Source organism: Xenopus tropicalis, chromosome 1 (genome assembly GCF_000004195.4).
Source record: "Xenopus tropicalis strain Nigerian chromosome 1, UCB_Xtro_10.0, whole genome shotgun sequence".
Lineage (NCBI taxonomy): Eukaryota > Metazoa > Chordata > Amphibia > Anura > Pipidae > Xenopus > Xenopus tropicalis.
Genome location: NC_030677.2, coordinates 89,481,607 through 89,494,537, shown reverse-complemented (window position 1 = coordinate 89,494,537; position 12,931 = coordinate 89,481,607). Strand labels below are relative to the sequence as shown.

The following is a 12,931-nucleotide window of genomic DNA, read 5'->3' as shown; positions in this document are numbered from 1 at the left end:
AGTCGGAAGCTGACTGGGGAACAGAAAGCAAAAGCTCCAAAATTTACCCAGGAGGATTTACTACTACCCAAGACTAGACCTCCTGACAAACAGCCTCTGCTCATTTTTACCAGTACTTTTTCGGTGGAGAGCAGAACTCTGCGGCAAGCTTTTCTCAACAGATGGGACATCACCTCTGATATTTTATTGCTGAACCCTGGTACCAAAAAACCACTCATGGGCTACAGGTGGGCCAGAAACACGGGTGACATGTTAATGGTAAAGGACTTAAAACCACCCTCTTTGCCCACCATGTGTGTTCTGTCCTCACCACGTGTTACCCTGAGCTGTAGCTTGACATACAGCTAAACCTTCCCACACTCCAATAACGAGACAAAGGGTGAAATCTGTAGAACTTTACTGGGTGATTGTGGAAATAAGTGGTGAAACTGTAATACAAATGAAATAAAGCACAATGAGTACATGGTGAATACACTAACACAAAAACAGCTGCAACATACACATCAATGCTGGATCAGATTATATGCCACAGTGTCTCTGAGGAGCTGGAAGCTTTTTAATGGTGGCTTAGTCCAGGTTTTATGACAATAATGCTTACCAGCGATGCTACCATGGGGGAGAAGATAGATGGTGTGTGCGTCTTCCACACCATGCGCTACAAAATGGAGTCTCTACTCCCACAAAGCATTGCAAAACGTCACATGTCAGGAAGTATGGTGGTTCCATAGGTTATAGGTCACACAGAAAATACATTTGCCGCAAACAGCCAGCAGAGGGAGTTCACTGCTAATGAGCAACAATAAACAGCAAAATGATGGAAGCTGTGCTGGAGACACAATGGGGCTGATTTACTTACCCACGAACGGGTCGAATGGAGTCCGATTGCATTTTTTTCGTAATGATCGGTACTTTGCGATTTTTTCGTATGTTTTGCGATTTTTTCGGATTCTTTACGAATTTTTCGTTACCAATACGATTTTTGCGTAAAAACGCGAGTTTTCCTATCCATTACGAAAGTTGCGTAAAAAGTTGCGCATTTTGCGTAGCGTTAAAACTTACGCGAAAAGTTGCGCATTTTTCGCGTAAGTTTTAACGCTACGCAAAATGCGCAACTTTTTACGCAACTTTCGTAATGGATACGAAAAACTCGCGTTTTTACGCAAAAATCGTATTGGTAACGAAAAATTCGTACAGAATCCGAAAAAATCGCAAAACATACGAAAAAGTCGCGAAATGTTCGTTTTCAAGTCGGAACTTTTCCAATTCGGGTCGGATTCGTGGGTTAGTAAATCAGCCCCAATGTGTCTTGGACAGCTTCAAAAGCCGGGTTGCTATAAATGTACTGGCTGCCAGACGTGCAATGGGATGGGACAGGGATCTTCTTGCAGGCATCCCCACGCTGGTCAAAACTTTTTGCCACAGATTGACTTTGTGTATATGGCATGGTGCCCTTGTAGCCTGTCGTACATTGGGAAGGCAGTTACTGCCTACAGGGACAGGATGAACAATCATCTTTGTGCAATTTAAGCAGCGCTGGCCTCTGGCAAAGCAGACCAACCAATAGCTAAATATTTTTTGACTGCAAAGCACTCTCTTCCTCAGTTCAGGCATATGATTGACCAGGTTTCCTGTCCCAAGTAGAGGTGACAATAGAGACTTGGATTTACTTAAATTGGAAGCCAGATTGATTTTTTTTTTTTTCATTTGAAAAAGGTTTTTTTTATTTTTACATAAGAAAAGATAACAGGTATAGTTACAGTACAGTTTATGCATTCTGGTTAGCTTATTAACTATTCCAAACATTGATTTCTCCCTTTGCCCTCGGTTAGACCGGTAAATGTTCATAACATTCTGATGCTTTGATTTATTTCCAGTCTACTTGACTTCTACAGGTTATCGGCGTTTGGATATTATAGTATAGTTGCATTTTTGCCTTTTATACCTTAAACATGAGAAGGGTACATAATAATAAAAGGAAAGAAAGAGAAAAAATAACAAACAATAATAAACATTTATGTTTTTTTTTTTCACCTTATGGTTATTGGGATACCGTTAGAGTTCCTATGCCGCGTTGTTTTATATGTTTCTATGGGTCTTGTTCTATGCCCGTGATGATCGAGTGTCTGCTTAAATATGGGTGCCACAATTCTCTAAACTTATGTACCTTGTTCACCAGTGCCGTAATTTTTTCCATGCCCATTATCTCCCCGATTTTAGCTTCTATTGCCGTCCATGTTTGGGGGATTGGGCCTTTCCAGTGTCTAGCTATGACAATTCTTACGGCTGAGCATATTTTAATTATCAGGCGTTTGGTACTCACATTGTAGGGGTCCTCTGCTGGGAATAGGTTGAGCAGGGCGTTTCGTGGTTCTGGGGGCAGAGCCAAGCCATGGCATGCATTGATTTCCTGAAAGGCCAACTCCCATACCTTTTTTGCTTGTGGGCACTCCCACCACATGTGCATATATGTGCCTATCTCCCCGCATCCTCTGAAGCATGTAGGAGGTACATTTTTATGCAGTTTTAAGCCAGATTGATTTTTAAGCACATTGTGCCAATGTTGATCTGATATGTCCTTTATTAAGCAGAACGCTATCTGCCTTTTAAGCCCTAAGCCTTCGGGCGTTTTTTTTTTTTTTTTTTTTTTTTGTACTTACCTGCACCCCGATCCGGTGCACCTAGCTCAGAGTCTACTTGCTGTATGCCCGTAACTATTTGTCTAATGGAGCTGTACCCCTTGGCCTGACTCTGCAAGCGTGCAGTAGCAATCCCCAATAATAATTTCATCCTCTCATTTTTGTATATTAGTCTATTCTTATGGCTTTGAGCGTGATAACCCAATATTCCCTTATGTACGGGAATGTTAATAATGAGTGCTTGGGCTGACACATATACGGCTTATTCTCCATTCTAGCCGTTGTTACAGTAGGCTGCACTTGGGACTGCTATGTCTCGTGATATGCTGCATTTGCAATTGTCATACCTTCTGAAATGCAGTGAGAGTATTACTGCTTCAGTGGCATCCGCATTAATGTGCAGCTCATACTAATCTCCCATGCCTGCTACTTTGTGTCCCTTGCCTGCCAGTTGACCTTTATATACATTGTGGGTCCACATGTATACCCAATCACTATTCTACCTGTGATAGTGAGCTGTGGTTTTATCTGTGGACTTAACTGTTCTGAAGGTCTGTTTAAGTAGGTCGTTTTTACTATTGGCACAAAACAACTTATTTCTCCAATGCTCCCCTGTTGCGCTCCCAGCACCGATTCGCTCTATACCCTATGTTTTTTCTGCTGATTCTGTTCTGCTCTGGCTTGTATCCTGACTTAATACAATTTGTGCCTGAAATGCTACTTGTATTTTTGCTACATTTGTGTGCTATACTTATGTTTCACTTTACATCAGCAATTTGGTGAGTTGTTAACCTAGGATCTGTCAACTGAGTTGGTGGTATGTTTATTTTGTAAGTGTTACATAAAAGCGGTCTCTAAGGGGACTGAAATGTTGGGTGGGTGTTGGAAACCCGCTAAAAGTTTTGGCTGGCCAGATCAGAGCTTTACAGTCAATGTACCTGTACCAATGTGTTCTGTACTAAAACAGTATTCTGTAGATCCCATATTAAAGGGGTGGTTCACCTTTTTTTTTTTTTTTTTTTTTTTTTTTAATAAAAATCATTTCTGGGCACCAAACAAACATTTCTAGTTAACATCCATTATTTAAAATGAAGGGTTGCTGACCAAACTGACCTGCAGTATGACTCCTACACATTAAAATCTTCTCAGGCTGGCTCTCTGCAACAGGATCGGCGACACTGCTCCAAGCTTCCCCCCCCCCCCCCCTCCCTTCAAGCGTGATTACATCACACACAGCGAGGGCGGTGTCTGTTTCAAGAGCTCAGTGAGCATGCTCCAACTAATGTTTATAGAGTTAAATAAACCGCCTATTGGCTGATTTGGTTTATTGAGAAATAAGGGCAGCAGCTTAGGGAGGGACGTTAGTAAGCTCAGGGTGGGGAGGGTGAGGATTTTTTTTTTTTTTTTTTTAACCCGCCTACTTTATTCTTTTACATGAAAGCGAGAGCAGATGAACCAGCAACATAGGTAATTCTTTGTTAAAATCGTTTGTTTTGGGTTTTTTTTTAGGAAAATATGGACAGCAAGCAGTAAAGAAAGTAACTGGAGATTTTATATCAAAGGTGTACAACACCCCTTTGAATTATAAACATGGGTTATAGGCATTGGGTTAATAGGCATTGAACAGTTTTAAAAGCTTGCTTTGTGTTTTTTACATTTTGTTAATGTAATTTTCTCTCTTTAGGGCTCTTGCTCTAAACTGCAGTGCACCTATAAATGATAAAGAGGGAGCTGTTGCTAAGGATTGGCGAGCAGGCAAACCAGTTCGTGTAGTGCGTAATACAAAGGGTAAAAAACACAGTAAATATGCTCCAGAGGATGGTAATCGCTATGATGGCATCTATAAGGTACAAATGTGTTGTATAGCTCAGTCAAAATCGTGCCATTTGCTGCTTAAAGGAGCAGTTCAGTGTAAAATTGAAACTGGGTAAAATGGATAGACTGCGCAAAATATTTGTAATATAGTTGGGCAAAATGTAACTTCTAAAGGCTGGAATAACATAACCAGGACTCTACTTCCTGCTTTTAGCTCTCTAACTTCTTAGTTAATAAGTGACTGAGACAAAACTGTTCCGTTAGTTTAAGCAGGCAGGTCTGATTCAAATGCAAACGAACTTAACAGTTATGTCCCATATGGCCCCCCTCATTAGCTACTGACTGCTAACAGCTTAGAGAGCTGTAAAGGAGGAAGTAGTGTTATGGCCATTATGTTAGACATCTGCTCACTCCAGTCTATATAGATTACATTTTTTCCTAATTATATCGAAAACATTTTTTGTGCAAGTCTATTTTGCCCATTTTCATTTTTACGGAACTGTTCCTTTAAGGTAACATTTCTTACCTGTTGCTTTTTAGGTAGTAAAATACTGGCCAGAAAAAGGTAAATCTGGGTTTTTGGTATGGCGATACCTCCTAAGGAGAGATGATGAAGAACCTGCACCCTGGTCAAAGGAAGGCAAGGAAAGGATTAAAAAACTAGGTCTAGTCATGCAGGTAGTTGGCACCATTTATTCCATATTCTAGAAGATCCTATTTTTCATGCGGTTGTGCTTTAGTTTTTTTTTTTTTCTCCATTTAGTATCCTGATGGTTACCTGGAATCTCTTGCTAGCAAAGAGCGAGAAAAAGAAAACAAGACAGAAGATGAGCTGAGCGAGTCACCTAGCAAAGGGAAAAGGAAGCGAAACTCTGGTTAGTGTTTTGCTTAGGAAAGGACCACAGTATTATAACGTTCCTGCTAGAATTCAATGTTTTAAGAGGGTATTTTAAATTGTTTTTAGTCAAATCTTTGAATTGATGGGTTTGTTATTCATGGGAGATGCTTTGTACAGGATTATTTTTAGTGGGCATAATAGTTTTAAAAAATTGCCAGCACTCAAACTGAATCTCTTGGTTATCTGGTTGATTGGGTGGGTTCACCGGCAATTATAATAGTTTGCAAATCGGATTCATACATTGGGCCACATCTAAGGATGCCATTGTGTTTCTTATAAAAACAAATGGAGTAACTAAAGGATTTAATAGCTCTCAAGAGATTGACACAGGGATATTTGTTGCCCATGTTTGTTTGTTTTTTTGGTGTTTTTTTAAACTGCAAGTGACAAATCTCAAATTTCTGTGCCCTTCACTAACATTGGAATCAAAGCAGGTAAATTACATTAATCTCAGGAAATGTCCAATTCTGCATTTTTCCACAATTAAGCCACACCAGCACATTTCCTTAGATTAATGCATATTACTTTACTGTTTACTCACCCTTCACTCAGCACACTGTATAAGTTTTGAACTTGTTTAATGATGATGATCAAAAGAAGGTAGAACTGTAGGTACAAACAGTTCAACGTTATCGGAATATATTCTGGGTACGTAAAATACAGATGAAATACAATAGAAGCATATATAAACATCTGATATGCATTTATATGGTTTTAGTGGGGCCTAGCAGGTGGCTGCTGAGGGAGAAATATTGAATTGCAAACTACAAACCAGAATGCACATAACGGCAAAATACACATATAATGAACAGGCATTAAACAGAATGCAAACATACCAACGATGCTTGGATAGGCTTGCTTCGAGTTGCGTGTTGGTGCTGATTTCACAAGCCCTAGCAAAATGTGGCTGTTGCAACAGAAATGGCTGTTTCCAGCACCAGAAAGAGGTGGCAGAGTGAATATCTAAATAATAAATGGCTGCAAGCACACGGTACTAGAAGCGACCAAAGGAGGGGTGTGGGGAGTGCAAGGATATCCTAAAGCTCAATACACATAAGGAATCCTTAAAGAAATTAGCAAAACTTAAGAATTGTTGTACCTAAAATGTGGGCAGAACTACTGCTGTGGCAGCACACTCCCCGCCTGGTATCTGTAAGATTTAACCTAAACCTTGAAGGTCACTCCTAAGAAAGTAAAAGCAAGACGAGTTCTATAACTGGTCTATCGAACACACCTGAACTTTTCTTTTGTGAGTTTTACTTCTACCTTACAGACCCTACCGTCCTTGTCAGGGAAAGTCTGTCACTCGACCCATGGGCCACTCAGTCTTCCTGGATTTGTGATTTTTCAGAAGTATGATGCTAACTGGCTGGATATTAGGCCTGTCTGACTGCCACTTCTTTCATACCTGCAGAGTAGACAGATATTGTTTACACCCAGAGTGGGTTGGGGAGTGCAAGCATACAATAAACCCCAATACACATAAGAAATCATTATATATGAAGAAATTTGCAACACTTAAGAATTGTTATACCTAAAATGTGGGCAGAAATACAGTTGGGGCAGCCAATGTAATTTACCTGCTTTGATTCCAATGTTAGTGAAGAGCAAGGCATTTTTGGGGAGATGTTTTCATCCATGGTAGCCATTTTTAATGTCTCATTGCCCTGCAAATGTTTTATTTGTAATGCCACTTGCAGCTTGTTTCCCCTGCCCCTCTTAGGACTGCAATAGAATATCTTTAAAGAGATAACAGACACCAGAAATTAACTTTTTTTTATTTATTTATAATTTTGTCTTAAATGTATTTGCCCATTGCTTTTATATTGCCTATCTGACCCCAGTGACATATTAGCATAACAGTAGTCCATTAGCAGTAGAAGCTATAACTGACAGATTGAGAAGGGGCCATCTGGATCAAGAACTGTAAGCAACACTTACAAAAGCAGCTCTATCCGAAAAAGGACCAATAGTTAACTTTTCACTCTGGGTTTACTGTTGCATTCAATACCAGTATAGACAGTTGGGCACAACAAGGTAGACAAAGGTCTGCTTTATTTGTAACCCCAGAAATAGTTACATATGCACTATCCCCTGCTGATTTCAATAAAAGTAGACCTAACCACCTTCTTCATGGAGTGTCTAGTTATAGAGGACATTTTATCTTATTGTGATAGTTTGGTGACCCACTGCCTAGGATCAAAAAAAGATTATTGTATCAGATTTTTGTAATATGCCTCTGGTGTCCATTCAACAGCATCCAAGAGTTAATAGTGTCACTTGACAAAGGGCCACTAGGGTTCGAAACATGTTTTGCAAATAAAATAAAAATTTGCAGCTAGTACTGCATAAGTAGCCTTTTCCTTAATTAACTCTTGATTGCGGTTAAAAATTAAATTTTGCTTGAATAAGATCAGTTTAAGGATTGGTCCTTTTTTTTTTTTTTTATATAGATGTTCACTAGAATTTCTGCTTTTATTTGCCATGCCTTCTGCTTTCTAGGTAGTGGACTGTCCGATGCCAAAAGCACTCCAAAGAAAACAAAAGTGGAGTCCTACAAACTAAGCCTGGATCAGAAAACACTTATAAAACAAGATGACCTAAATGCAAAGTTATGGCGCGAAGTGATGTCATTTCTGAAAGAAGGCCCTGTAAGTGTCTTGATATTGTAGCGTAGGTTATGTGACTTTTTAAGAGTATACTTTCATGGCAAAACATGTTTTTTACAAAACGCATCAGTTAATAGCATTTCTCCAACTAAATTCTGCATTGAAATCTGTTTTTCAACAGATTTTTATATTTAATCTTGACCTTGGGCTAGACATGTTAGTTTCCCAGATGCCCTCAGTCATGTGACTTTTGCTCTACTAAATTTCATTTACACTTGTATGCAATACACCGATCAGCAGAACACTGGAAAGTTAACACGATAACCGTTCCCTAAAGGCTGCATTGCTGAAAATGCTACCTATAAAAATAGGACTCCATAGTAAAAATCCAAGTCTGGCTCATGAATTCAGATAAAATAAGCAGGAGAATCAATAGCTTATCTGACAGCAGTTCTGTTGTGTAGTACTGGCTCTTTCTGGAAGCTCAAAATTGGGCACAATGCATTGCATGCATGTGGATATAGTCTAGAGCAGGGGTCCCCAACCTTTCTTATTCCTGATCCACAGTCAAATGTAAAAAGACTTGGGGAGCAACACAAGCACCATAACAGTTCATGGAGGTGCCAAATAAGGGCTGTGACTGGCTATTAGGCAGCACTATCAGCTTACAGGGGGCTTTATTTGGTTGTAAATCTTGTGTTTATTCAACCAAAACTTGCCCCCTAGTCAGGAATTCAAAAATAACTACCTGGTTTGGGGGCACTGAGAGCAACATCCAAGGGGTTGGTTAGCAGCCACTGGTTGGGGATAACTGGTCTAGAGGAAGAATGCAGTGTTATGTTTTAGTACATGACAGTGTGCCTGGAGTAAGTTCCCTGCTTTTACATAGAACAAATGTTTTGCATGGCTGTCACCATAGCACTGGGACTTTAGGGAGTAGGGCTGCACCAAATCCACTTTTTTGGGATTTGGCCAAACCAAGTCCTGCTGAAAAAGGCAGAATCTTGCCAGAATCCAGAATTGGAAGTCTGGGAAAGGGCCAGCATATGGAAATGGAGAGATTAGAAAGTGGGGTAGGTAATGTGAGGGTAGAAAAGAGATGGTAGGGGACAACTAAAGGAAAGGGGGTGGAAAGCTACAATGCAAATTAAAAGCTCAAATGGTTCATCTGAGCATGCAGATAGTTATTGTAGTGAAGTGAGCTAAAGCTGGTCCCATTGGCCACAGGCTATAGAAATACAGTACATGGAGTCAGAAGGAAACTATTGCTGTAACACTTTTTAAAACGTGTGGTTTTATGCACATAAATATTTGAGATACTGGCATACTGCTTACTCTGAGCAACTGAATCTACTAGTGTGGAATTTAAAAAGTATATAGCATACATTAAAACACAAGGTTGGCCTGTGGTTCTTATCTTGCTCAACCATGCCATATGAAATACCTGTACCTTGTATCATTACTATTCTTTTAACCGTACCTTCAACAAAAATAGCAAAATGTGCTATAACCATCATCTCAAACTATCAATTTGCCTTTTAAATAAGTGATTTACTGAATGTACAGAGTACTAAGGTTGAACAAATGTTTGCGTTCTAGAAGTTTTTGAGCAAGGTGGAAGAAACATTCCTGTGCATCTGCTGTCAAGAAGTGGTATATGAACCTATTACAACTGAATGCCATCATAATATCTGCAAGGTAAGATGTTGCAAAAATCCAAGTAATGTTAAAGTTTTTATGTGGATGTCCACCCAAGAACTGCCTAATGCCAGAAGCCAGGTAATTAATGGACCTAGTAGAGATTAGATGTCAACTACATTATTTCTGTTTTCTCAACTCACTGAAACATTCTTTTAAATACCTTACCAATAGCTTTAAAACCCTTGAAAAGGTTTAATGTATTTGGGATAGTTTTTGAATCTATGAAATGGTTTACCATACACATTCCATTTAAACTATTGCATATAAGCTTCTTTATACAGTTATGCAAGGGCTAGTAATAGTTTGCTAGCAATATCCTCTGTCCTTTTTATATGTACAGTTATTGTTCGCCTTATCAGTATCTAATGACACTGTCTTTTCCATAGGGGTGTCTTGACCGTTCTTTCAAAGCATTGGTCCATAACTGCCCTGCTTGCCGGCATGATCTGGGAAAAAACTACTCGCTAAACGTGAACAAACCACTGCAAGCTATCCTCAGCCAGTTGTTTCCAGGCTACGAGAGAGGCCGGTGATTAAGCATGCATTTCCAGAACATTTGCAATAACTTTTTGGGCTTTTGCTTGTTTATCAAGACAAGTTATAACTAGTAGTTTAGAATGAAATTCAAAATGGCTGTGCTAGGGGTTACAACATAAAATGATTTGCTATCCTGTATTTTAAGTTTGTATTAATGTATGTCTTGATAACCATACATGGCCATAAGGACTTACACATGGGTATTTTTTTTTATGCAGTTACAAACTCATGCTGAGAGCACAAATGTATTTGTTTAAATGCATCTGAAAATTCAAGGGTTTTTTTTAGTCTGTTCCAAATATGAAATTTAAAAAAAAAAAAAAAAAAACTCGAGGCACGTATGCCAAAGACTCAATTAGATGATGCATTTAGGTGCTTTCACGTCAGCCATAAGCTTTTGCTCAATTTTTTTTTTTTTTTAAGAACTTAATTAACCTTATTGAAGCTGTTGCCTAGTCAATTACTGGCCACACATGGGAATAGTCCTCTCGTACATTTGGCAGACAATAATATCTTTGATCTGTGTTGTAGTGTGCATCATTGGCCTATTATGTTGTAGCTTGTTGTCTTCACAATAGCATGGCTTTTTGTATACTGCAGCTATTAACTCTCCAAAATTATTTTAGCCCATTGGCAGGCCCTATAAACCGGATACCCTCTTTTGCAGAATGGGTCACAAAATGGTCACATCTCTACAGTCTACTTCTACAAGATGTTATCCTTTATGAACTAGAGAAAATGAGATTAAATAGCCCATTGTCACTACTGTAGAGCAACTTGGTACAAAAAGGGGCTAGAACTGTTCTAATTTTTTTGCCCTAATTAAAAGTGCTTTTAGCCCAAATCTGTCACTGAAATGTTATGCATTTCTCTTAAATGTGATTCAAGGTCAGTTTTATAGAAACTGGTTGTGTATCTCTTTAAAAAAAAAAAAAAAATTGAGGCCTAATATTTAAAACCTTTTCAGAAGCTCTTGTTGGAACAACTAGGGCATCTTTTTTTTTTTTTTTTTTTTTTTTCTGAGCTTTTAGGATCAACATGAGAAACTGATGCTTGTTTGCAGCTATTACATCATTCTGGGAATGTGTTGCTGTAGACGGTGTAACTTGTTGGTTTTTTTTTTTGCGTGGAACTTTTATTTTGTAAACCGTCAAAACTAAATAAAGATGTTTTAAGTGTCATTATCTCAGTGCTGCACAGTAACAGATCTCATTTGTAGCAACGGCTGACCAAAAGTACAGCTGTTTTAGGGCGATTGCGCCTCTGCGTATGCCATCCCACTGACTATTTACATTTTCGCTGGTGGGATGTCATATCGGGGAGATTAGTCACCTGCAACAAGGGAGATTCGTCGCGGGCGACTAATCTCCCCCGTGTACCAGAGCCCTTAAGGGTTTTTACAGTGTCGTAGAAAAAATGCCTGCACAAGGTAATATCGGTATCTCAGACGTTTTCTGGCTTTGTGGAGGCCTGCAATGAGTTCTTTGCCCAGTCTTTTAGAATACTTTATTGCAAGGGTAAAACAGCTTCATTAGTCACAGAAGTTGTTTAAACTCAACCACTGTGTGCTTACTGGAGAAGGCACAGCAGTTTAGAGAGTGGCACTGGTCCATAAGTTCAGAGCTAGTCCATCAAGTTCAGCTTCTCCGGATTCCACTACAAAATAGAGCCTATTAAAAAAAAAAAGAAAACTTACTGGCCTACCCTAAACTTTAAGTTTGAAAAATATTAACAAGCTCCATGTAAGTCACCATTAAATTTACATTGGTCTGAAACTGATTAATAATCCAAGACTATCAAGGATTGAATGAAAGCCCAATACCATTTTTATTAGACAAGGATGAGGTCACCCAGACCCCTCCAGTAATATGCTGTGAGCCAGTGTCTGAGAGGAATGTAAAATATTTACATCCATAAGCACTCCGTTAATCTTGACCTTTATAAAAGTAACATTTGTGGTGTATATAGGCAGGCACTCAATTTTATATGCCTGAGTGGAGGATTGCTCATTTATTTCCAAAATGTATTTTACACATACAGGAGCAGCTGTATGTGCAAAATACATGCCAGTGTGGAGAGTTGCTCATTTAATTGCCCACCGGTATACACCACAGATGTTATCTACTTACTAAGCCTGATTGCTCAGGGCAGTGCACCTGAGCCCCCCTTGGACTGTTGTAATTTAGAGTGGTTCCTTTTTTTATATATTGGTATTTTATTAGGTATATGTTAAAAATCTGCTTTCATTGCAAGTAGACTATAATCTGAGAGGTCTTCTGAACCCATAGAATGAAATGTCATTTGAATGATGGAGCATGTTAACAGTTATGAACCACACATGGTAGGTGGAAATTCAACTAAATCAAGTATCCAATGAAGCACTTTTAACTAAGAGTGGTGGTTAAAACCAAATTTTGCCTGACATAAGAAATGGATAAATTGACCCACAAGATGGAGATGAATGCAATATATAGCAAGGTACAAATAAATAAACTGGACCACTATGGATACCATTGTACTTTATTTCTAATGTGTATAATAGAAGTGTTCTGGTTATGATATTTGAATAAACTCCAAAAAAAAATATGGTTGTGGCTTTTAAGTTTATATTGGACTTTGCCTGTATATGTTGGGCCAGCGTAGTTGTATTACAAAGCAACATGTAAATTTTTAATTTTTACTAAACATCTCAAAGGCTTTTTAAATAATTAAATCAAGTTGTCAAATGAGTGAGT

At 38.8% G+C, this 12,931-nt stretch overlaps 1 protein-coding gene across 2 annotated transcripts in view; it reads left to right on the top strand.

Annotated features, from left to right (window-relative positions):
• uhrf1 (ubiquitin-like with PHD and ring finger domains 1) overlaps positions 1-11,380 on the top strand; it is a 109,957-nt gene extending 98,577 nt beyond the window's left edge. For both annotated transcript variants that reach the window (XM_002940137.5, XM_012963705.3), the window contains exons 12-17: positions 4,321-4,483; positions 4,992-5,129; positions 5,215-5,326; positions 7,852-8,000; positions 9,558-9,656; positions 10,046-11,380. In XM_002940137.5, coding sequence (XP_002940183.2) covers positions 4,321-4,483; positions 4,992-5,129; positions 5,215-5,326; positions 7,852-8,000; positions 9,558-9,656; positions 10,046-10,192 — 808 coding nt within the window. In that variant the 3' untranslated portion in view covers positions 10,193-11,380. The remainder of the gene's footprint in view (positions 1-4,320; positions 4,484-4,991; positions 5,130-5,214; positions 5,327-7,851; positions 8,001-9,557; positions 9,657-10,045) is intronic.
• The last annotated feature ends 1,551 nt before the right edge of the window (positions 11,381-12,931 follow it).